General features: G+C 61.4%; 2 protein-coding genes across 3 annotated transcripts in view; both read left to right on the top strand.

The window, feature by feature from the left end:
* Positions 1-2698: 2698 nt before the first annotated feature.
* LOC104373848 (regulator of cell cycle RGCC-like) lies at positions 2699-6448 on the top strand. Its single transcript, XM_086619701.1, has 5 exons — positions 2699-2722; positions 3454-3609; positions 4129-4209; positions 5200-5262; positions 6143-6448. Exons 2-5 carry the CDS (start codon positions 3456-3458, stop codon positions 6148-6150), a joined length of 306 nt encoding a protein of 101 aa, XP_086475827.1. The 5' UTR covers positions 2699-2722; positions 3454-3455; the 3' UTR covers positions 6151-6448.
* A 9636-nt stretch (positions 6449-16084) lies between these two features.
* The window catches only part of LOC104382843 (Cl-/H+ antiporter 5), a 38112-nt gene continuing 29751 nt past the window's right edge, over positions 16085-24445 (top strand). The window contains exons 1-2 of one of the 2 annotated variants that reach the window (XM_086619792.1): positions 16085-16097; positions 17007-17056. Coding sequence is in view for 1 of the 2 variants with exons in the window: in XM_086619791.1 (XP_086475917.1) it covers positions 17077-17080 (4 nt within the window). In the remaining variant the exon portion in view is untranslated. Of the gene's footprint in view, positions 16098-17006; positions 17081-24445 lie in introns of both variants that reach the window. The other variant, XM_086619791.1, reaches the window with a different exon arrangement.

The raw sequence follows: 24445 nt of genomic DNA, 5'->3' as shown, positions 1-24445 counted from the left end.
CTGGCCCGCCGGGTTCAGAAGGAGCCACGGCTTGCTGTGTTTGAACCCAGCTTCCCAGCTGCTTATTGCATGGACAGAACACACCGTATCGACCCCAAACCGTGTGGCGGGTGTAGTAAGAGGGAACAGTATGAGGATTATGAACTTCGATTACAAACGTCAGTTTTCCTTGGGGTAATGCTCAGTCAATAGACCTTCTAATGTATTTTACAGATTATGGTGTACGATTTGATGATCTTTGGCTGAGAAATATCTGGTTTGGTTTGTTCCTACTGCTCCGGCACTGGAAGTCATAGAATTATAGAATGGGTTGGGTTGGAAGGGACCTTCAAGACTATCCAGTTCCAACCCCCCTGCCATGGGCAGGGACACCCTCCACTACACCAGGTTGCTCAAAGCCTCATCCAACCTGGCCTTGAACACCTCCAGGGATGGGGCAGCCACAACTTCTCTGGGCAACCTGGTCCAGTGCCTCACCACCTTCAATGTGGCCACCGGCCCGTGTGTGAGGACTTGCCCTTCAGCAGCCCTGTCCCTCAGGGCCTCCTCCCCGTCCCGCGGCATGGCTCAGGCGCCTTGCTGCCATGACAGTGTCACAGCTTCAGCTGCGCCTTGTAGCATCAAGAGGATTGTTAAGGAATGCAGGAGCCTTCCTGTGCCCCGGAGAGGGAGGAGGTGCTCCACCATGGCCTCAGCTGCATCTCTCCCATGGACAGTCCCTGTCTCATGGTGCTTCACCTTCTCTGCTGCACTGCCCAGGGCTCAGCTCTTCTTTTGTGAAGGTCCCTTCCCTGCAGACGGGTACAGTTGGGGTGGGTGGAGGAGTGGTTCCAGGAGAATGGCGGGCTGAAGAGAGAAGTGTGTGCTGAGAGATAGCTGGTGAAAGCCTCCCAAGAACTGATAAGCTCCAGAGATGAGCAGTGCTGTTGGGTCTGCAGGAGCGGATAAACCCAGGACACCATGAGTCTGCTGAAGGCTTCTGAGGTCACCACCTCACTCGAGCATCAGCAGCCAGCTGTGCAACCAAGGAGGCAGTGGCTGCTCTGTGTGGACAGACAACAGGATTATGCCTGCTGCAAGAGCAGAGCCTCTGGAGACCTTCCACATTTCTTACTAGAAGCCCCTGGCATGTCAGTGCGACCCTCCGCTCCTCAGTCAACAGCCGTTGTTGGTCCCATGTGGTGGGAGTGACTAGTTACCTCCTGTTGGTTGTAGCAGCTTGAGTCCGTTAACTGGAAGGTGCCAACAAGGACACAGTGTTCCAGTAACTGCTGGCTGTGACTTGCTGGTGGATCCCTCTTGTCCCTGCGCAGAGGCGGGGGAGCGCTGGGAAGGGGCACATCCTCAGGTTGGGAGTTGTTACAAACGTTCACCAAGAATTTTGAATCCAAGAAAAAGCAAGTGATCGTTACATCTTCAGTTGGACAAAGGGGCACTCAAATCATTGTGCCAACCTGAAACCTGGACAGCAAAGCAGCTGGGGGGAATGTGAAGCGTTGGAGTCCTGGGTGTACTGGGGATGGGAGGGTTCAGCCTCACTAGGTGCAGTGGGTGAGGGACCATCCTGGGGACAACTTCCCTGCAAGGGTGTCCTACGTTGGACTCCTTGGGGAACCGAAGAGGAACATGTTCTAATGGCAGAGGAAAGGGAAGGGCACGGTTGTGCAGCAGTGGTGATATGACGTCTGGCCCGTGGGATGTTGCTGGAAACTCCGCTTGAGGGCAGCTCCGCACCGGCCGCCGCCGCTTTGCTGCCCGGGAATCGCCGCCTCTGAGCTCTACGTAGACTCTTTGCTCCCTCCAAAGCACCCGGCTGGCACCGCCTGGCACGCGTGAGTGTTTCCTTCTAACTTGTTTTATCTCAGCCGCCCGAAACAAACCCCGCTTCCCAAATCCCTTGCAAAGCACGGTCATTCCCGGAGCGTCAGCTGTAGTGTTGTTGTAAGGGGTGACCACGTCCCTTCGCCCCGTTGTAGGTCAGTTTTTAAGGTCGTGGTGGGAGGAGAAACACGGGAGAAGGAAAACCTACGGCAGAGCCCGTTCTCGCACACCGAGCGGTGGCTGAAGGAGGGGCGAGCTCCGAGGAGAGGGGGCGAAGCTCGGCTGAAGGAGAGTGGAAAACTCATCCTGTGGGACTCCGAGTTCTGGCGGACGGACAAGGACGCGGGGAAGGAAACGGGGCACCTGGGAGGAAACGTGAAGATCTCCTGAACATCTCCAGCCTCGGGAGAAGCTCCCTTGGACCAGCGTCCGGCTGTGCAGAGGGGAAGAGCGCCCAGGAGGGGGCAGGGATGGGCTGGAGATGCCCCCGGGGCTGCTGGTGTGTGGAAGGGCTCTGGCCACCCAGCTCCGCAGGACAAAGGTCCCCATTCCCGGGCATCGCCCCGGGCGTCGCCCAGGACCACCGGAGCGTGGGAGAGGCCGGTCCCTCGCCCTGCGGGGGAGCGCGCAGACCCCCAGTACCGGAACCCCGTGTCTTCCGGGCGACCCTCGCCCGGGCACGGACGGGGGGCGGACCGGAGGGGCGGGGGGGGAGGCACGGAGCCCCGCGGGACGGGCCCGCCGGGGATGCCCCGGGAGCGCCGCGGGCCCCCGAGCCCGGCGGGGCGGAGCGGGGGGGGGGGCGGAGCCTCCCCCCGCCCCGCCCCCCCCGCCGGGGCTAAAACCGCCGCGCCCGGCGGGACCCGCCGCTGCCGCCGCCCGGACCGGAGCCCGCCCGCCGGTGAGTGCCGTGCCGTGCCGTGCCGTGCCGTGCCGTGCCGTGCCGTGCCGTGCCGTGCCGTGCCGTGCCGTGCTCTGCTTCTGCCCACCTCGAGCCCCCCCTCCGGCCGGGCGCGGCTCCCGCAGGGGCTGCCCCTGTGCCCTCTCCTCCCGCCGCGCTGAGCATCCCGCCGGGAGCCCCCCCGGGGAGCAGCGGGCGGGACGGAGGCTCCGGGCCGGGACTCGTGCCCTTCCCGGGGCTCCCTCGGGTCTTCCCCCGGTTTTGCATCAACCCGCCGGTGGTTCCTTCCCAGCCGGGGCCGGACCCGGGGGGAGCGAAGCGGCGCAGCCCGGGGCCGGGGTGGCAGCTGCCGGGGTCGCTGCCCGGCTCCGCGTTCGCTGGGCTCTTGCTGCCCACCCGGGCTCGGCACAGCCCAGGGCCCCGATTCAGCCCTGCCGTGACCTCCCCTGAAGGCAGAGGGAGAAGCCGGGTCCGGGATCAAGACCCTTCCCTGCTTGGGGCCAGCTCTTGCTGGGTCGGGCCCCTGCTGCGCTGGGGGGTGAGCTGGAAGGATGGAGCTGGACGTGCTCGGAGCTCTGTGGCGGGGGGTGAAGGGCAATGCCAGCCTGGAGCTTGCTGCACGGAGGCAGAGCTGTCAGCCTGCCCCGTCCCCAGCCCGGGACTGATCCAGAGGGGCTTCTGCTGGGGCTGCCTGCCTGGTGCGTGCCCCAAACCTCTCGTCTTGCCCCCAGCGATGGCTGAGGAGCTCAGTGACCTGCTGCGGGAGTTTGATGAGGTGATGGAGGACTTTGACAGAGGCCCCGCTCGTCAATACGAGCAGCACTTGGAGGAGCTGAAGAGGAAGGCGGCACACAGCGTGTACGACAGCGGCATTGAGGAGCTGGAGAGTGAGTCTGGGGCTGGGGAATGAGGAGTCCTGGGGCAGGATGGCGTCTGTCGGGATGGAGTCGCTTCAGGAGCTCTGGTAAACCACGGAGCTTCCTGCTGATCTCGCCTCTGAGCTGCCCGCCTGATTCATCTCTCGGGGGCTGGATGAGTAGCACGGGGTGATGACTGCTGGGTCCTGGGCCTGCCGACATCTGCTGGGGCTGCTTCTGCTGGGCTGGCTGCTGCAGGACTGCGGGAGGCTCGAGATAACTGGAACCTCTGAGGGAACCAGTTGACTGTAATAACCCCGAGGAGTCTCCGTGGCTGTGCCCAGACAGCCTCTGGTGCTGTTTGGCCTGGCAGAGAAGCTCAGTTCCCTTGTTCCAGGTGTTCCTTGCAGCAGGGGAAGAGCAGATGGGCTGGCCAAGAGCAGGGGTGGACCAGGGACCCTGTGCCATGCACAAGGTTGATCCCTGATCCGGCAATACATTTGTAACGTGCCTGTGGCCAGGATGGTGACTGATGCTTTGTACGTGCAGGTACCAGCACGTCCCCAGGCAGCAGTCTCAACTCCAGCGAGGAGGACCTCAACACCCCTGCCAACGCTTACCCTGCCAAAGGTGAGGCTGCAAGATCTGCCCGCAGGGCTCATTCCGGGGCTTCCTCCTCTCTGCTTGGCTTGGCTCAGCAGCAATGGGCCTCCGCCTGCCCCGAGCCCGGGGAGGGGTTGTGCCAGTGGGTTCTGTGGGATCTGGAGGTGGGAATGAGCCCTGGGGTCCTGGCAGGGTCCTGGAAGAGAGGCGTGAAGTTGGATCAGCGTGTTCCCAAGCAGAGCCAGGCTGAGCCAGAGCTGTGTTTGGGAGGGTCGCAGAGGGGCTTTGCCCCTGGCCTGGGAAGCGCAGGAGTGTGCAGGGATGAGACGGCCCAGGGAAGGGAGCGCCCTTCCCACACGCACGGATCCAGCTCTGGCCTCAGCTGAGCCCTGCTGACCGACCTCGTGGCCGTGGCAGGATGTGTTCTGCCTCTGCTTTCCCCCGCGCTGAGCCGGGGGCGCCGCTGGTTGGGTTATGGGATGCTGCTCTGCGTGATGCCTGCGGGTGCCATCCCACCCCCGGAGCTTGTGCCTGAGATCGGGGGGTGAAACGCTGCGTGTCTGCGGTCAGGGTCAGTCCTTGGCGAAACCCCTCGCTCCTCCCCTGATCCGTGCGCACATGGCAGGGGCACCCTGCCCTGGGGGTGGGTGATGCTGGAGCTGCCCCTGAGTCCCACGGGACAGGGGGACTCCGGAGCCGGGCGGCTGCTCGGGAAGGTTCAGTGCTGCCGTTTCGGTGCCTTCAGCAGGTGGGTGCAGGCGTGGGCTGTGATCCCACGGAGGGGCAGCGAGGGTGTGCGTGGGGCGTCCAGCTGGGGTACCCCGCTGGGGTATCCCTGAGCTGTGCAGTGAGTGGCTGTCGCACACACAGCCCCCCCCGAGCCCCCTCCCGCCGCTGCCAGGCAGCGCGTGGCTGGGACAGAAGCCGCGGGCAGCCGGAGCGACTGAGGCTGGAAGCGAGGGGCAGGGATCTCCGGGGAGGAACGGGGAGACCTGACGGTGTGTTTCTCTCCGCCAGCTAAGCTCGGAGACACGCAGGAGCTGGAGGAGTTCATTGCGGATCTGGATAAAGTGCTGGAGGGTACGTACGCAGCTCCGAGCCCCAGGCTGCCCCCGGCGTGGCAGGACACCGCTTGGCAGAGCCTGGCCCAGTACCCCTCCCAGCTGGGGCTACCACTGCGGGGGGCCTAGAGCCGGGGTTTGGCTGCAGGGGTGGAATCCTCCTGTCTTTTCTTTTGTGGGAGGAGGGGTTCATCTGGATGTCACCCTCCATCCCCCTTCAAACTCTTTCAGCTGGGGCAGAAATTCCACTGCCTGAGCGTCTTCACTCTCTGGTGCCTCAGTTTCCCCAACTGGCGAAGAGGAGGTGGCAGTACTGTCCCAGCAGGGGGGACTGGGGATGTGAAGGCCAGATTGGTCCTGGCAGCAAAGTCCTGTAAAAAATGGCCTGACAGTGCAACCTGGTGAAGGATGTGGCTGCAGGTCGCCCTCGGGAGGGTGGTGATGTCGCGCTGGGCACCTCTGGCAGCTTCACCCAGGCAGCTCTGCAGTCTGCAAGGCTGGCTGGTCCCCAATAGCTTCCTTGCTGGGGAAACTGAGGCAGAGGCCATGCTTCCTCTCCAAAGAGGTCCCTGGGTGACAGGCTGGAGGCAGAGAGAACTTGATTTAAAAAAAAAAAATGAAACGAAATAAGAATTTCCCCCAGGCAGGCTGCGTAAGTCGCAGTTCTCAGTATCTGTTCCCGTCGGGGTGGCTGGTGGGAAGCACAGCTTCCGCTGGCCCGGAGCCGCGCTGGGAGGCAGCGGAGCAGGAGCGGGACCAGAGCCCCCCCAGCAGATTTCTGCTCTAACCCTGCTGCTGGTGATTCCTGGGGGGTCCGCTGCACCGTGCAGCCCTCGTCCCCCAACACTCGTGTGTCTCACCCATCCTTTTTTTCTCTCCCCACCCCGCTTGTCCTGCAGAGATGTGAGCTGTGCTTTTGGCATGGAGCTTGGCGAGGACGCCCACCGCTGACGAGCCCCGTGCCTTCCCGATGCCCCACCTGCTTCTGCGCCCCTGCCACCCACCGCCCGCGGGGACGACGTCTCTCCCGTGCCACGCTGCTCTGCGCCGGGGATGGGCAGTGCCGGCTGCGAGCAGGGACCCATCCAGCTGGACCGTGATGGTGCTGGACCTTGCTCAGCTCTCGCTGGGGGCACCGGACCTTGCCCTGTGATGGGGCTGGCAGCTCTTATGACCGAGGGGGTTTGGGGGGAGGGATGGGGGTGTCTGTGCCGCTGTTGAAGCTGGAGGAGGAACCCTGGGTGACGCTGGGGAAGATCCGCTCGCAGGGCGCCAGCGGGACCTCGGTGTCCCACAGCAGCGGCTGCCGCAGGCGGTGCCAACCCTTCGCTTCGCACAGGGAGCCGCGGCCCAGGCCCCTGCCCGCGCCCCCCCTGCCGCTGTGAGCACTGTGTAAAGGGTGTCACGCGCTGTACAGAGGAGATGGATTTTTACAAAGGAGTTTGGAAATCTCTGCGCTTGTCTGTGCCTGTCCGGCCTCTTCCCATGGGCTCTGCTCTCAAGGAAGCAAATTAATCCAAATTTGTCTGCCTGGAGCGGGGTAGGGGACCCCTGGTCCTCACTGCCTGGGGCAGACTGGGTACCCTCTGCCTGGTGTGCTCTGAGCTCTGCCCTGGCAGCAGGGATGGATGGATGGATGGATGGATGGGTGGGTGGGCAGAGGGAGGGAGCCAGCTCTGCTTGGGGGGAGCTTAGTGAAACCCCCTGTGATGTGTCCCTGGGACTCAAATCCTCCTGCTGCCTTGTGACCTGCTAGGGAAATGCCCACCCTGGCTGGGGCAAACCCCAGTCCCTGAGCTTGTCCCCCCCAGGAGCTGGCAGGGAGCCCGGCAGCTCCAGCGGGGCCCGATCCTCCCCTGACCCAGCTGTGGAGGGAGGAGAATGGGGCTGGGTCTGCATGAGGGGGGCTCAGCAGGAGCTGCAGGGTGGGTAAATGGCCATGGCAGCCGCTCCTGGCTCTTGGGCAGCGTGCGGGTGGGAGGAGGGCAGAGTCCGACCCTTTCCACCTCCGGCTGTTGGAGGGGGTGACCCACCGCCTGCGCCCTTCGCTCCAGCGGGAGGAGACCCTGGGCACCTGCTCCTGGGGTGCCGGGGGACTGGCTGTGCTCCTGCCGACGCTGTCTTTTGCAAAGCCGCCCGCGTTACCCCGAAGGTGCGTTACGGGGAGCGTTTCTCGGCTGCCCTGAAGAAACAGGAGGAGGACGAGGCCCCTTCGCCGCAGAGCCGCGGTGCAGCTCGGAAAGGCTGCGGTGGGTGTGGGTGGGTGATGCTGCGCCGGGCGTCCCACTTCCAAATGGATGTGCCCCGGGAGCAGTGGGATGACTGGGAGGAGCCCAGGGGGGCAGGAGAAACGTGGGGCTCTGCTTGTCTGCGAGCTGGCGGTGTCTGCGTGGAGCAGGGCCACGTGCCGCTCTGTTGCAACCGTCTGAGCAGGAAACCAGACGGTTTTAGCGTCTTCCCTCACCCCCTGGTTCACAGGGTGCTGGTCAGGACGAGGTTGGTCACCGAATCTGCTCAGCGCTGCCGCAGGCGTCCGCCGAACGCGCGTTAATCCTGCGAACTCAAGCGCTGGGCAGGGGGGGCAGGAGCGTGGCAGGGGCTTCTGCGCAGCCTCGGCAGAGCCCCGCGCAGGGCGAGTCGCACGTGGGGACACTGCCATCGCTCTCCCACGCTGCGTGACGTGGCCGCTGAGCTGCCTCCCAAACGGACCCCCCAGCCCTGGTGAGGGGCAGCCAGAGGATGGGGGTGAGAGCAGCGTGGTGGGGCCGGGGGCGGCGGTGACGCTCTGCCCGTGATGCTCAGAGATCTGCCCGTGATGCTCGGCTGTGCCACGGGGGCTGGAGCACCCCACTCTGCAGGGAGACAGCCCAGGGCAGCGGTGGTGCTGGTGGTGACGGTGACTCCCATGTCACTGGGGCCGTGTTTTCCCCTCTGAGTCACGGCACGCAGGCGTTTCGCCCTTGCAATCCAGCTCTGACTCCGGCGTTTATTCCACCCGCCATCTCTTTCCGCCTCCTGGCATCACAAGCGCCGTACCAGCCTGCGTGGGAAGGGGTTTGTAACCCACCACCCCCGGCCCACCTGGCACCGTGGTCTCTGGCTGGGTGGTGGCGATGCTCGGTGCCAGGCTGGGGAATCCCGTGCCGTCGCCTTCCCTGGGTGCTGCCCGCCGCCTGCGCCCGCGCGGCGTCTGCAAACGTTGCTAAGCAGCTGCGGGTATAAATACTTTCAAACTCCAAATCTGCTGCGGCAGCTACACCCCTGCAGCAAAATAACAGACTCAGTGAAGCTCCAGAAGAGTTGTTTGTTGTGGGGGTTGCCAGGAGAGGGGGTTGGGTTTCACCCCGAATCGGGCAGGCTTTGTGGGTACTGCCTACACCATGGGGCTGAGCTGTCCCGTGTGGTGCAGGATCCTCTCAGGGCTCGTGGTACCTCCTGCACCCACTGATGTAGCTGTTGGGGCTGGCACTGGGCACCCCACAGTGCTGGTGCTACATGTGGGTGATGGGGCAACGTGGGACCTAATGCCAGCACCATTCTGCCCAGCCTGCACCCACAACTGCAGCAATGGTGATGCCCAGCCTAACGCCCCCAGGACGGACCTGTGCACGTTGCTGCCAGCAGACCCCTTTGGGCTCCGGGGCTCTGGCAGGTCCTCTGCTGCGGCAGGGTGGGCGATTATTTTTCCTGGGGACCCCAGGAAAGAGTTGGGGACACACCTGGGTGGCAGGGTGGCACTGAGATGGGTGCTACAGCACCCACCGGGCCTCGGGGTGTTGTCCAAGGGTGGTTGTTGTGCAGCCCGAGGGGACCACTGCCTCCCAGGCACACTCACGGGGCAGCTGGAAACCCAAGAGCAGGGGGTGCTGCGGCTGGTGGGTGCGGAGGGTCGGAGGGGCCCCGTGTGCACGTGCGGCGGAGGTGCTGCAAAAATAATCAGCGCGGGCGAGCACGTCCTGCGCCACGTCAGTTCCTCCCCTGGGCCCTCCTGCCCGCTCCTGCCCCCGGCAGCTCGGAGGAGGCTGGAGCGGGGCCGAGGAGCCCCGGGAGTGCAGGGTCTGGCTGGACTTTGTGCGGGGCTCTGCAAAGAGTCTCGAGAGCGCTTTGGAGCTGCCAGGCTGGGAACCCCCCCTCCGGAGGCACCCGCAGCAGAGGGCACTGGAGGAGCCGGGATGGGCAGGGCAGCGCTGCCGGGGGATGCTGGATGCTGGTCCAGGCTGTCGGGGCGCAGGCAGCAGAGGGCAGGGAAAAGGGGCTGCAGCCCCCCGTCCCGCCATGGGCAGCGGGGAAGAAACCCATCCGTAGCTGGGCTGGAGCAGGTGCACGGTGCCTGCCCAGGGCCACCTGCGAGGCTGGCACCGCTTCCTGCCGAGTGCTCAGCACCCTGCGATCTGCTGCCCGCCAACTGCTGCTTGGGCTTCTCAGAAGCGAGCGCAGCACGCGCGGGGCCGCCGAGGGACGGGAAGTGGCTCACTCGAGTTGAGGCAACTGCACGGGCCTCCTGCCTGCACCTTTTCCTCCAAGCCCAGCTGCAAACCCGGCTTTTCCGGCGGCACCACGGTTATTTGCTGGTGGGGTGGGTGCTGCTCCAGCAGCGGGTCCCGTACGCTCTTCTGCAGGGTCCCCGTAAGCCCCCTCCTCGATGCCGGCTCGCTGAGGAGCCGATCCGTTGGCTTCCTGCGGACCCGAGCAGCTGGGCTGGGGCACGGAGGTGGGAGCGTTAGCAGAGGTGGCCAGTAGCCACGCAGGGGCTGGCAACCAGCCTCCTCCCTCCCTTGCTGCACAGTGGGCAGCTGGAAGCCTCCCTGGTGGCCGTGGCCAACACTGTAGGGGCCACCTCTGGGCAGATGTTGCCCGTGCCCACAGGCTCTCCCACTTTTCCCCTGTCTAGCATCCGCAGGAAGCGGGACGGGGTGCCTTTGGCTGGGTGGCAGGGTCCCCTGAGACTCGAGGGGAGGCTGGACAACCCTGCCTGGGTCAGGGCTTCTCTCCGTGCTCGGAGGCTGATGGAGTGGGACGTGCTCCCTCAGCCTACCCAGGCTTGACGTTCCTCAATGACATTGCTCCCACCTGGAGGGATCTCCCCAGCCCCTGAGGGGGTCAAAAGAGTCACTGGAGTTCCTCTGAAGAAATTACAGGTTGAATTTCCTTCACTGAACCCCGCTGACCAGCCCAGCCCTCAGAAAGGCACATTGAGTGAGGTGTTTCTCCACCAAAACCCCAAGGCAAAGAGCTGCTGCTCTTGCTGAACTTAAAACCCAGTAGCAAGAGGGGCTGGATGTCTGACTGCAGAAGGATTTGGGTCAGGCCCTCAGTAGTCCCACCAAAAGTTCTCCTTCATCCCCATCTGACCACGGCTCTCACATCCTCTCCAGACTGCTGAGCTCCAGCTCCAGCGGGTGCTTCCTCCCCCAGCAGCCGAGATGGCACTGGTGGGGCTGTGCATGCACGGGGACCTGGGTGCCATGCTGCCCTTCGGAGGGGAACCATGTCCTTGGGGAGGGGGAAGTCCCCAGGACTGGGAGGTTGCCTAACCCCGGGGATGCCGTCAGCTGCCGCCTTTCTTTCCTGACAAGTCCTCTCACGTGTTTCGGGGGATCTTTCCAACACTTCTGGGAAAGGAGAAGTAGGATCCTTTCAGGTGCTGACTTAAAAGCGTATTTCCCAGCACATGTTTTAGCCGGAGCCAGAGCCGCGCGGGGGCAGGCACAGCTCTCGCCGGTCACGTTTCCTCTCCAAAATCCCGGCTCATCACTCCGCACCCGCCCGGACCCAGCTCATCCCATGCTGGTGTGAAGTGCGAGGTCCCCCTGTCCCAGGGCTGGCTGGGTGCCAGCGGCGAGGGGAGCATCTGTGGGGGTCCTGTCCTGGGGGGAGTGGGAAGGAGCACCAGCTCCGTGGGACCTGACCATCACGCCGGGTCTGGGTCCTCGTCAGCTCATCCTCCTCCTAATGAGTGTACGTGAAAGAGCCGCCAGCCATGCGGAGCATCCCGGCCCTGGAGCCCTGCCCGCCCTGGGGTGCTGTCCTTGGCCCCTCCTCTACCCAGGGAGCTGCCAGCCCTGGCCGTGCCCGGCCTAAGTCCTGCCCGCGGGAGGTGGTGAAGCAGGTGTCAGCGCAGGACCTGGGAAGACCAAAGTCTCCATCACCTGAATCCCGGAGAACAGCCCTGGTGACGCCCGCGAGGGGGACGCAGGACCGGCAGGACCGCAGAGCAGAGCCCGAGATGTTCTCCTGGTGTCAACCAGAGCTGGGGGTCTTGCTCCTGCTTTACACCCTTCACCCTGATTCCCACCCCAAGGAAACTCCAAGGGTGCTCCCCACCTCCAGGTGCCTCGGGGGAGTCCCTGGGGAGGTCGGCAGGGAGTCGGCAGTCCGTGGGGACAGCGCGCTGTCTGTAAGAGCTGCCAGGGCACGTTGGTGATGGCCTGGAAGCTTTGCCCAGCGGAGTTGCGGCTGCCCCATCCCTGGAAGTGTTGAAGGCTGGGTTGGATGGGGCTTTGGGCCACCTGGTGTAGTGGAGGGTGTCCCTCCACCCCGGTGGAGACCGCAGCGGGTGCCTGCGGTCAGAGGGATTTTGTGTTTCTTTCTCCCGGCCACTGTCCCCCCCCGACCCCCCACCCCGCGCTCCTCCGCTGGGGCCAGCTGCTGACTTCATCCCCTGGGTATCCAAAGAGACAATGCCGGCGGCGGCGGCCAGCGCGGCATCCTGTCCCCTCGCCCCCCTGGGTCACTTCCCGGGATTGTTCTGCTCTGCTCGGACGGGGGCTGGCTGCTGGCCGGCCCCGAGCACCGCCATCGGACGAGCCCCACGTGCCTCCCGGCCGGCCGTTTTCCATCCAGCGGCAGAGCGTGGCTGGGGCACAGGATGGCGCAGGGAAGGTCACTCCGTCTCTCCAGACTTTCTCCCACCGCCTTTCCCCCTGCTCCTGCAGCCCCGACAGTGGTGACGTCAGGTGGCCCCAGACCATGGGGCAGGAGCCCGATGCCCATCCCAACCAAAACCCTTTGGCTGACGTTGCCGGGTCCGGCGCAGCTCGGGGCGAGCTCCAGGGAGAGCAGAGGGACAGAGCTGGTCTGGGCTGGGGCTCCCTGCTGCCTTAGCTGGCATTAACCTCGTAATTAAACTAATTAAATTAATACCAGGAGGGTCCAGCCTTGTGTCACCATTCCTCTGGCACCAAGCCTGCATTCAAGCGGGGGGCTAAGCCTGCAAATAACCCTCCTCAACATAATCCCCCCCGATTTTCCGCACCCGGAGGCCAGCAGTCTATTCATACAGTGACCTTTGGACTGGAAATACCTTTTTTTTCCGTGTAATTCCTTATGGTTTGGTTAATGTGATGCCCAGCCACACACTCCTTTCCTCGCTGTGACCCGTGAGTTTTCCTGTCCCGCCTGTCCCATGCAGGGCATGTTTAGATTTTGAAGTTCAACTCTTTTCCCGTTTTGCTGTGATATTTGCTGTTTTGGGGGATGTGTTCCTTGCTCTCTGTTGGCTCCCAGCTGCGCACTGGCTGTCACTATTGGAAGGGTGATGCTGGGCAGGTACCGCTGGTGGCACTGCATGCAAATACCAGGTGGATGAAGCATCCTCTTCCTCCCTGCAGCCTCCATGGTCCAGAGCATCCCTTGCTTCCCACTCGCCCTCTGTATGGTCAGCTCGGACCTGCCCCTAGGTCCTTCTGCCCCCCCAGGCCAGCAGCTCCATCCCGGCATGGTTGCCATGTGGGGTTGGACAAGAAGCTGGTTGTGTCCTCTCCGAGGATGGCCTCCGGTTTTATCCCCACCCCGGGAGGGTACGGGGCTGAGCTCTGCATCAGCAGCGGGATGAGGCCATGCCTTCTGCAGGCAGCGGTGAGAGGGCGCACCCGTCACCGGGATCTCTCTCTGGGTGCACTCTCCAAGGGAGGTGCCAGATCCAGGGTGGCCCAGAGCACGGCAGGGACAGGTCCCGGAGCACCCAGTGCTTTGGTCTGGGGTCTGCCGGGACGAGGAGGGTGGGGAGATGGGAAAACCGCAGCAGCAGGAGAGATAAAGGGCAGTGGGCTCATCACAAAACAATGCCAAGGAGCAAACTGGGGGCTGTGCAGATGAGGTGGTGGGACGCTGGGTGCTCCCAGCTCCACTCCCCCCTCCCCGGCCACGTGTTTCCAGCTTCGGCTATTTCAGGGCTTCCTGTTTCCCTGAACCGAGCGGCTTCCCGGTGCTGGGGATGAGGCAGGCGGCCCTGGGCTGTCCCTGCCTCTGTCTGATGGCTCTGACTTTCGCATTGAGCCAGGGGGATTTTTTCTTTCTTCTGGTGAAGCTCCTGGGCCAATGGCATGGGAAACAATGGGCAGGAAATCGGGAATGGGGTTTGCCTTCCTGCTCCCAGCAACTCTGTTCATGGAGTGTGTCTGCAAGTATGTCCATGTCCAGGTTTCTCTTCCTGAAGGTGCCCCATGGAGCAGTCACCGCAGCAGCTCATGTTGCTGTTGGGATGAGCAGGATGGTGGTGGGGAGGAGCAGAGCCTTCTCCTTCCCTCTGTCCCCCAGCCCCACAGCCCTGCTCCTCTCTCCCAAAGACTGTTGCTTGGCAGAAAGTCGGTTTTCTGCCGAGGTTTCCAATTTGCACCTCCCCATCCTGTTTGTTTCTGGTTCTTCCAGGCCTTTTGCATGCTATGCAAATGAGAAATTAAATGCTGATTTTTTCCAGAAATTAAAAAATGAGAAGTTCATTTGATGGGAAAATAGTGGGGCTGTCGGTCCTGCGGGAACTGGGCATGGGGCTGTTCCGGGGAGCGCTGAGGGCAAGGACCTCCTCCGTGGGGCACGCGGGACTTCCCAGACCTGGGGCCGGTAACTCGGTGAAGAGGGGAGAAGGGGACCAGAAAGGAACCGGACCAGCAAACAGGGCAGGGGAGACCCCCTCGCTGCCATGTGTGCTGGGCCTTCGGGCAGCGGGAGGGAGCGTCCTGCTGTCCGTCTGCCCCTCTCCATCAGCCCCGATGCCCTGAGCATCCCTGCCAGGCAGGCGGTGGGGCTGAGAGCACTCGCACTCCCAGCTCAGTGTGCCTCTGAAGGGTGGGAGCACAGGATTGGGGGGGGGGGTGGCTGCATCCAGCGGAGCCACCTGGGGCTGAGGCCGGAGGAATGGGTACTGGTTTCTCAGCACTAACCCCTGGGAGAGCCCGGCTGAGCCGTGTGATCACAGGGACGATCGGATGAAGCCGGGGTCCACCTCCTCCGGACGTGCGGCAGCGTCTTCCTCCGCTGAAGGATCTTCGCTCACACGGTGCCATGCTGGTGCCATCTGCTCATGTCGCCGTTATGGTAAAATTAAGGCGTCTCTTCTCCCACATCCCCAAAATGGGAGTGTTCCAGCCCCACTGCGGCATTCACCCTCTTTGCTACCTCTCCTGGTGGGACACGGGAGGTCTGAGGGCACCAGGGCGTCGGGCATCGGGTGAAGCCTTTCGCTGGAGAGGCGCAGGGCCGCGTTCCCTCGGGGAAGCGAACACATCTGCGCAGCATCTGCGCATCTCCCGGCGGGCGGGAGGTGGGAGCTCGCAGGGGCTCCCGGCCAACCTCTGCTCCGGGACGAGGGAGAGCCGGGGGCCGGGATCCTGCCCTGCCCTGGCCCTCTGGCACCCGCGGGGCCGTCTGCTGCCCAGCTCAGCCCGCTGCCAGGAGCGAGGCGGGTTGTCCCTCCGCTCCCAGCATCCCCACCCCGCCGTGCCCTCCGCACGGCTCCGCGCTCCTCCGGGCGGTGTCCCAGCAGGGACCGGCCACGCTCCCCGGCGCAGAGAAGAAAGCAGCCAGGTGTTGAGCCAGGCTCCATGGGCGGAGGAGGAGAAGACACCCCCGAGGGCACCGCGGGTAACCGGGGCGCCCGAGCGAGGTGCTCCCGGCCGGGGGTGGGCTCTGCCGGGCAGCTCCTGCCCGCGCCGCTGCTGCCCCCTGGTGCTGCCGGTGCCTGGCCCGGCCGGGCTGGTGGGACCGGTGCCGGACGGGGAGGGGGGCTGTGGTACGGGGGCTGCATCGGAGGAGCTGGTGCTACTGGGGGCACGACCCGTAACCACCCCGGCTGCTGCTCGGGGGGGCTCGGTGCTGCTGAGGATGCTCATGCGCCGGCGGGGGGGAAATTCCGATAAAAACCGCTGCCAGTGGGTCCTCTGTGGCAGTGCTTGGCCCATGGAGACAGGTGGGGAGAGGGAAACTGAGGCACCGTGGCTGTCCTTCCTCCCCGGCTCACACAGCGGCTCAGTGCTCCGCTCCGATGGTGCAGCCAGTTTGGGTGCAGGGGGGTTATGGGGAGCATCCGGGCAGAGACCAGTGGGTGCAGCCAAGCTCAGGGGGTCTGGGCATGGGGGGAAGCTGGGTTTAGCCCCAGAGCCCTGAGGTGCTGACCTGGTGGGGACTGGGTGGGGAATGTCCCCCCGGCTGGTGGGGGGCCAGCGAAGAGGGGGAGAGGATCCGGCGGGGCGGAGGTGCGATTCGCGCTGTGGCCTCACGGTGGCCTCACGCACGGACCTTCCGCACGCGCTTTCCCTGCCCTTGACCCCGCCGTGCAGAACGAGGAGCGTACCCCTTTAAGAGCCCGGCGCCCACCCTTAAGATGGCGCCGGCAAGTCGGGCAGCGACTTCAGCAGCGGCGCAGTGCGCCTGCGCACAAGCCCCGCCGGGAGAGAGACGAACAGGGCGGGCCCCTGGCGCGGCGTCACGTGGCGGCCCCGCCCCGCCGTGGGTGGAGCCGCCCGGCGCGCAGGTGCAGCGGCCGCGCGGGGCTGCGGGGCCGGCGGCGGCGCGGGGGGGGCCCGGGCCGGGGCCAGGCTCGGCCTCGGCGGCCGGAGCGGGGCCCGGAGAGCGGAGGTGAGGGGCCGGGGCCGGCGCCGGGCGGCTGAGTGCGGGCGGGAGCGGAGGGGCCGAGCGGTGGCGGGGGGGGCCGGACGCGTGGCCGCCGCTCGTGCCGCTGCGTGCCCCGGGGTCGGGACGGCCGCGGGTCCCGGCACGGGCGGAGAGGGGCCCGCGCCGCCAGCCCGGGGCCCGCCCGGTGCTCGGGGTCGGGGGGGGGGGGGTGGTGCTGCGGGGGGATCGGGGGTCCCGCGGCGCTGCGCGCATCCCGAACGTCATCCCGGGTGATAACGTGGGGAGGGAAGTTTGGAATAACGCCGGATTGAGTTCCCCCGCCAGCCTCGGGCCGCCCGCCGGTGGCTCCATCCCAGAAGGAACGTGAACACTGGCAAGGAGCTCGTGCTGGGAGCCTGTGCTCCCGGGAAAAACCCTGCTGGCTCCCAGTTTCCTGAACATAAACGTTTGACAGCCTGCTCCTGGGAACGAAGGCTGGCGCGTGCCTTGTCTCGTCGTGTTCCAGGGTCAGCAATAAGTCCGCAAAGTGCGGCCTCAGGCTGAGGCTGGGTTTGTGGGCCTGGGGGCTTCCCTGTCACCCCCCTGCCGCCTCCCTCTCCAGCACAGCCGTTACACTTGTGGCTGCTAAAATTAATTTGCTTGCCCCGTGCCTGGCCAGTGTCGCAGGTGGAGGTGGGAAGCAGGAGCTTTGGCAAAAGCTGGCGTAGTAAGTTGAGGACAATCACGAAATGGGAGAGTTCCTGGGTCTCTGTGTCAGGCAGGGATGTTCTCCATGAAACTTGAGACAAATCCAGTGCCTGCAGCCCCCCTGGCTCTGCGTTACAGTGACACCCGCGCCGTTCGGCACTGGGGAAGGCTGCGTGTCCCGCTCTGTTTTCATGCCTGGGCAAGTGACCCTTTCTCTTCCAGCAGCTCCAAGAAGCGTCGGAGTGAAGGCAGGAGCAGCCGAGCCTTGGGAGAAGGTACCGAAGCCGCTTGTGGGATGGGTAAATGATCCTCTCGTAATCGTGATTGACCTCTCCTGCGGGCGACGTGCCGAGCTGCCGCTCGCTTTTCTTCTGTCTGCTGGAGTGCACGCGGTCAGGGCTGGTGTCCTCCTCGGTTTGTTTGGGTGCTCAAGGAAAATTCCCATCTGAAGGAGCCTCCGGGAACAGATGGGGCAAGAAATAGGTCAGCCAGAGTTTGGAAATCCTTTAATAGAGCGTGTGTTCCCGGCTTCTGGACGTTGCGAGCTTTTGTTCATCCAAGTTTTAAAGCTTTCGCTAATCTTGAAGGTTGTACCTGAGTGGTTTTCTTTTTTGCAGCCAGAATGAAAGGAAACGATTTAGCTTTTTACACTTGTGCGAGCAGGTGTTTGTGAAATGCACACTTAGTAATTTTCCAGGTGTTGCTGGTTCTGTTCTGGGCTCCTGGTGGCTGTGGGGCAGGACAGGGAGCACTGGCACCTGGGAGGCAGTGGGGATGTGCTGCTGGCAGATGCTGCTGTGCCTCTGACTCCCTTTGTTCCCAGAAGAACTTGGAAACAGGATTATTTTTGTTTTTAAAACACTGCTTGAATGACGGTTGTATAAAACAGCAAATTGTTTTTAATTTTTTGGGATGCAATGGCCAAATCATCTTCTTGCTGGCCTGAGCCAGAGCCTTCTGAGCTGCTCCTTTCTGAACTGGCCTCCCACACCCTGCGTGGTGATAGTGAAGGTCTGTGGTATATGACCTTAAATGTGGTTGCACCAAAATATCTTCTGAGATTTGGATTTGTTTTTGGTTTGCCCAAGGTTTTGTGGCGTTGTCGCTAACAGTTGTTCTGCAGTAACTCCAGGAGCTGAAATGATTCGGGAGCAGCACCCGACCAAAAGTGTTTTTTTAATGGAGTTGTGTTGTACCTGCACCTTCTAACCCCGCCGTCCACCACACGTGCTTAAAAACCTGCAGCAAACTTCCTTTGGTCTCCCTGAGGACTCACGGGTCATAATCTTCAGCCACCAGAAAGCTGCAGAAGGTAGAAGCCCACCACGGGCGCTGAAATACAAAAGCTCATTTCTCTTTCCTCCTGTCGCGTTTTGCTGGGGTCACTGGGAGGTTGTGCTGCGTTTCATCCCGTGCCCCTCACCTTGGAGCTGTGCTGCCGTGTGCTCTCGGCAGCCCCGCTGCGTTTCGGGGCTGGGTGATGCCGTGAGGCAAGGCTTTCCTTTCATCTAAACACTTTTTCTGTCGTTCTCCAGCACTGCTTTCTCTGATCTGCATTTGATCCAGCTTGACGATGGTTTGTTGTTTTGTTGTTTTGTTTTTTTTTTTAAATAAAAAGCCACGAGGCCGGTAATTGAGTAAGAAACGCAGTTGTAACAGCAATATTTCAGGAAATGTGTGTTAGTGATACATTATTCTGGCTGTGGATGTGTCGGCATGGCAACAAGCCGGTTGTGCAATTGCGGCGTTGCAGGGTACAATTAGAACTCGGAGTCGTTTGCTGTCCGGGCGCAGAGCTGCTCTGCACGAACAACTGGTTTAATGGGAGGAATGGTGGAGCGAGCTCCTGGGTCGCCAGCAGATGTTGTCACGCGAGCCGGCGGCGGCAGGGCTCGGCAGAGGGGTTTTAAAAACCACGGAAGCCCGATGGTGCAGGGGGGGCAGTGGCTCTGGCGTGGGGCGGTGGTGGGTGGCTCCGTGCCTGGGGAGGGTCTCCTGATGCTGAGATGCCTGGGAACATCTCTTACAGCACCGAGGCTTGTGCTGCTGCTGCCTGGATTTGACGAGGGGATTTTAACTGCAGGGTGATGTAGGCAGATGTTCTTTTTTTCACCTGGGAATAGCGTTTTCAAGAGCCTGTCTGTGCGGTGGTGGCGGGCGGCGGCGTCCTTCCGTCAGATCCAGGTGCTTGCTGCAGCTCCGTGGGCTCTCAAGGCTCATCTGCTGCTTCTGCACCTTTGCTCCGTGTCCGCCTTTCTCAACTCCCACATTATTTTTTTCCCTCTGCCACAGTTGCTCATTTTCTTCTTCCATCCGTGGTGTGGGAGGTGGCACCAGCTGTGTTTCCGGCCGGATCTGGTCACTCATGAAGGAAGGCAAACCTGTTGCCCAAAGTTCCTCACCGTGAGCGTGCTCGTGTAGGGCTAGAGTTCATCCATATGATATCACAGGTCGTTTGGGTGTTCCTGGGTGGATGAAGCCTGACCGGGCAGCCAGCACCCCAGACTGCGTGCACAGCCAGACCAGGGCTGGCAGTGGCTGACGTGGCCATCACCTGGTCTTAGACTCATCCAGCAGGTTTGTCCAGGAGTTTGGATTCAGGTCTGAGCGCCCGGGCGCAGCATTTGACAGCGTGGGTTTGAACATTTGTGTGCGTCTTGTGTCACGCGTCTAATTATTCCCCCTGCACCAGCAGCTCGCTGTTGGTTATGCAGCACAGCTTCACCTGCAGTTGTTCCTGAAGGACTGTGAGCCCTGGATTTGGAAGATGCTTTTCTGGATGAGTCCCTTGAGCCTGGAAGCCCACCCATCTCCTCGACGTAGCTTGGGCAGAGCAGATGTGGGGCCCTGGGGAGCCCGCTGCCCGAGGCGGAGCGGGCACGCTGCTCCAGCCAGGTAACCCTGGGCACATCCCTGCTGGACAGGAGAAGCCACGAAGCCAGGTGGTTCGGAGTTCCGTGGTGCCACCTATCCATCGCTGCCACGCTGCAGGTGTTTGTGTAGCGCTTTCGGTTTGAGGCCGCCGCTCGGATACCGCGACGCGGTGTGGGAACACCGTCACTCGTGGTTCGGGGCTCGTCGGCGCCGCTGGCGGAGTTCCGTGGTCTGCACGGCTGTTGGGTGCGTGTCTCTGCGTCCTCAGGGACCCCGTCAAGGGTTTCCTCCGCAGCCCCCTGTTTCTGGAGGCTGAGCAGTGGGTGAGGCTGGCTCCGGGGCCGCCGGCCGTTGCAGCACCCTGTTGTGAGCTGGAGAAGAGAGAGTGGCTGTGCTGTAGGGCAGAATTGGGTCCTGGAGGCCCCTTCTCTCACTCTGCAGCTCTTTTCCAGTCAAACGGGACGCTACAGGTGTGCTTGGGTGGTGGTCAGGGGAGATGGGGCTGCCCAGGCGAGCGCTTTGGTCAGACAAGGGTAACTGCTGGCTTTTGGGGGGTGGCAGATTTTCATCGTGTCCCTCATTTTCATCTTAATAGTCCTCTTGCCTCTGTGTGGGTTTTTGCTTTAAGCAGAAAATCTCAAGAAATGCAAGTGCTGTAGCGAGCCCTACGCAGGGTACGTAAAATTACCTCCACTTTTCTCTTTTATTATGACACCTGGTACAATATCACTTGTTAAAAAAGTTTTACTTAAAAGAAATACAGCTGCAGTCAGTGGCAGTCCATTTCTGCTCTTCTTCGAGATCCTAAGGACCATAATGGATAAAGAGGAAAACCCGTGTGTGTTTACGTAGTGTCCGTGATCCCTGAAGTGCTGCGCGACGAGAAACGCAACAGTTCTTCAGGAAATGTGTGTGCAGCCGCGTTTTCCAGAGCACCTTGTAACGAGCAGCACGGAAGGTGTCCGTTAACGGAGGATCCGAAAGCCGCGTGGTGGCTCCTCTCCCTGTCGTGGATGAGGCCACCGTGCCGCCGCCGAGACTCGACTCCCAGCGGAGCTTCCTGAGAACCTGGCTGGAAACTCGGCAGAGGGTCAGGCTGCGTGTTTCAGTGACCGTAGTGGCTTTGCTCTCTATCCAAATTTCACTTCTCCCAAAGAGGGTATGGAAACCTCTTTGTCTTTCGAGGGTGCTGGTGCCGTGGGTAGCTATGGAACGTTTGGACACGGAAACGTGGCAGCTTGTGCTGTTGGAGGGCGAGAGACGAGCTGCTGAACCCGTGTCCTGGTTTTGTCAGAGGCTGAACCGTCTGTGGAAATTCAATGAGTCCCGAGAGCTGTTTCAGTATTGCGGTCAGCGAGTTGGCCCCGTTGTTCGCGTGCCAGCTTGTCCTGGTTCAATGCCGGGGGTGTCAGACCTGTTGGGCTGGGGTTCAGTGCTTCCAAAACTCCATTTTTATCCCCTCTTCTTGAGGAACTTCTGTCTTGTTTTTTAAACATCCAGCGACTGTACGAGGAAGGAGCATGCATACTTTGGGTCAAATAACCAGCCAGCCTGAGGAGGTGCCTGCGAGCAGGATGTGGCTTTAGAGTCTTCATCCAAGATTTTGATGTTTTCAGGATGGAAGCCATGTCAGATCCGTTCTTAACGCTGAAGCAGTCTCTGTGATGGAAACCACGTGCGTTTGTTCTGGCCGTTTCGCTCTGGGTCGCATGTTAATCACGCTCTTCCCGTTCGTGTTGGGAAGGCTGGATGGATGGAGTGGCATCGGGCTGCGTGTTGGCGAAGACTTGCTGACCTGAGGATGGCCCGTGGACACGGTGGAGTCATCACTTACCAACTGCACGGGTATGTTTTAAAAACAAGGCTGTAGCTCAGCTGATAGTCCTCCGCAGAGCCGTGCTCGTCACCGTCCTGGATTTCCAAAGAGGGTGGTAACGGCAGAGCAGCTGTCGGTTGTGGTTCAGTATGGAAACTGCTGTAAATAACTGAATTTAGGCTGGAAAATACAGAAAGCTTAAAACTGGGAGCAAAAGCCCCTTAACTGTCTGTCGCACAGCGCAGTCACAAGCTGCCCGTGATTTGGGTCGTCTGTGTTTTCGAGTTCAGCTGCTTTCTGTCAACGCGTTAGCCTGAAAAGAAGCTGGAAGTGTTTGTGAAGGAGCTCTTGGGAAGAGAGGTCTGAGCTAAAATTGTGGCTTTTTAACTGGAATGTAAAATGAAAATTACAAAAAGTTTAGGAGGAAAAGAAGCCAACCCAGCTGAAGCAAGGCGGTCTGACTCGCGTCTCGGCGCTTGCAGCGTTTCTGTATGAGGAAGCATCTAAAAAAGCAGAGATTTCTGGAGAAAAGCACTGAAACATCCGTGATCCCAGTGAACAGGCGGGTCAGGATGCTTTGATCCTAACATTGAGCAACAGTCATGTTGTACACGAGGGTAAAACCAAACCTGTTGGAGAAATGCGAACGCTGCGCCGGGTCCGTGCCTGGCGTCGGTGCGTTCCCTTCCCCTGGCATCGCCTCGCTGTGCGCAGCCACGTGCTGGCGACTCCTCTCGGCGCGAGAGATTTCCCTCTGGCTGTCCCGCGTTGTCTTAATGGGAATTTACCCCCAGCCAGAATAGGGCCTGGTTTGCTGGAGGTGATTTAGCGACCTAACAATTGGGAATTCCAGTAACGTTGTAAACAGCCTTGTTTGCTGACTGGTGAACGTGGCTTGGCTTGTTTCGACACGGTTCCTTAGAGCCGTGCCCAGCGTGACTAATATCACAAGGAACTGGAGCGCGCCCGGAAAGAGAGAGGGAGGATGAGGTTTCCTGGAGAGGCCAATTGGGGCAGTAGATAACTGGGAGGAAATAACTAAGAAAATATGTTTCTAATAACGAGTTGTGATTTACTGGGGCTACCAGTGACAGCTGAGCTGAACTCGTGCCGCACAAGGTTTCTTTTGGCTTTTGGAGGACCGATGCTGGTCGAACGGGGCCGGCAGTGCCGTGGTCGCATCCGTCTGCTCTTGGCATCGCGCTGCCGGAGCGGCTCGTCGTGGTCGGTACCTGCCTGGAGTCGTGCCCGGGGCTGTGGCGGTGCGGAGCCTCCCGGCGTGGTTGTAGGATGGGGAGCGTGAGCGCAGCGCTCCGCTTCTGGAACCGACTTCCCTTCGCCGAGGAAGGCTGTTCCGGGCGAACCCCCGCGGTGGGGACTGCCCGACCGCCGGCCGGGACCCGCACGTTCCTTTCACGCCAGCAGTGCAGAACCAACAGCTTCCTGCCGTTTCCGCGAGCAGTGAAGAAGCCTTTCCCCCGTTCCGTGGATGGAGACGCTGAAGCAGATAATGGTTTGGCTAAAGCCACAAGTTGCTTTGTGGGACGAGGATGCAGCCCTACGGCTCGTGGCTCCTGGCCTCCAGCCTGCACGACCTCGTCTCCTAACGACTTTTTGCTCGTTGGCACCGCGGGACGCGACGGCCGGCGTCGTCGGAAGCGACGCGTGGTGCGGGAGCGAGGGAGCAGCAGCTGTTTGCCTGCAGCACTGTTCATGGGGTGGCTCTCGGGAGCGGATCTTCCCCAGGACTTCCACCTCCCTCTGCCCTTTTCCACCTCTTGCCCCGCGTGCGGCAGGACCAGCTCTGGTTCTGTGATGGCACGAACGAGCCTGGGCACTTTGTCACTGCCCTTGGCCTTTGTGTCCCTATCGGAAAGCCAGATGTTTCCAGAGTTCCCATCACACTCTGTCTTGTTGCCTCTTTTTTTCCCCCCAAAGCACACAGAAAAATCCACCTGATCTGCCCTCTCGGGCAAACCCGGGGAGCTCTCCTGCAATGTGCCCTGTGACTATGTTTTGCCTCCCTAAAGTCTTCTGCCCAGCTCTGCGTAGCTGTCGTGAGCTGTGGGACTTCCTGGTAAAGCAGGAGAAATGGTCTGCTTTTTTTTTTATTTCTAGAAACGCCTTTTATGTAAAGCGTCTGCAGCAGCAAACTGTTTCTTTAATCAATGGTGGGTGATTGTGGGGGATTTTTAGTCTAATAAATGAAATACTGGAACATCTTGCTTCAGGAGATACGGCTTTCTGGCAAGTAGACGTGATTTGCTTAACAACACTCGTGGAAACAAGAGTTTTATTCAGGAGCCAAGTGTCGTTGCTCATGAGCTGAGGATGGAATCAGCTGTGAGTGATGTTTGCCTCCGCCGGAGCGCTGCGCTGCACTGAGTGGTGTCAGCCGTAGAGATGGATGAGTTAGTCACGAAGAGGTGACACTTAAGGACATCGGCGGCGGGTGTCTGTGTGCCTGTGAGCATCCCGGGGTGGCGGTGAATCTGTTAACGTGTGATATCAGCCCAGTGTATAGAAATTATCATAGAATGGTTTGGGTTGGAAGGGACCTTCGAGATCATCAAGTTCCAACCCCCCTGCGCTGGCCAGGGACACCTTCCACTACACCAGGTTGCTCAAAGCCCCATCCAACCTGGCCTTGAACACTTCCAGGGATGGGGCAGCCACAGCTTCTCTGGACAACCTGTCCCAGTGCCTCACCACCCTCGGTTCCAGGGGACCCTGAAACATCCCACGATTCGTACGGCGCTGTCTGGCGTTACCTGGTGAAACGTGACGGTGTGTGTTACCGTGCTGGAAGGACGTCAGACCAGAGCATGGGATATCGTGTCCCTGGGGCCCGCGTGAGTACGTGTCGAAGAACAACGAAGGAACCTCAAACAAGCCCTAAAACAATCCAAGTCTTTGTGTCCGGCTTGTGTTGGTTGATTTCCCAGTTCCTCTGAAACCATCTATTGTTCCGGCG

This window comes from Tauraco erythrolophus, chromosome 13, assembly GCF_009769465.1.
Source record: "Tauraco erythrolophus isolate bTauEry1 chromosome 13, bTauEry1.pri, whole genome shotgun sequence".
Classification (NCBI taxonomy): Eukaryota; Metazoa; Chordata; class Aves; order Musophagiformes; family Musophagidae; genus Tauraco; species Tauraco erythrolophus.
The sequence above is the reverse complement of the archived record's forward strand: the minus strand, read 5'-3'. Positions and strand labels throughout refer to the sequence as shown.

Coding starts and splice junctions, on each gene's coding strand:
- LOC104373848 (XM_086619701.1), top strand. CDS start 3,456: ATGGCTGAGGAGCTCAGTGACCTGCTGCGGGAGTTTGATGAGGTGATG. Junction 3,610..4,128: donor CGGCATTGAGGAGCTGGAGA/GTGAGTCTGGGG, acceptor TTGTACGTGCAG/GTACCAGCACGTCCCCAGGC. Junction 4,210..5,199: donor CAACGCTTACCCTGCCAAAG/GTGAGGCTGCAA, acceptor TCTCTCCGCCAG/CTAAGCTCGGAGACACGCAG.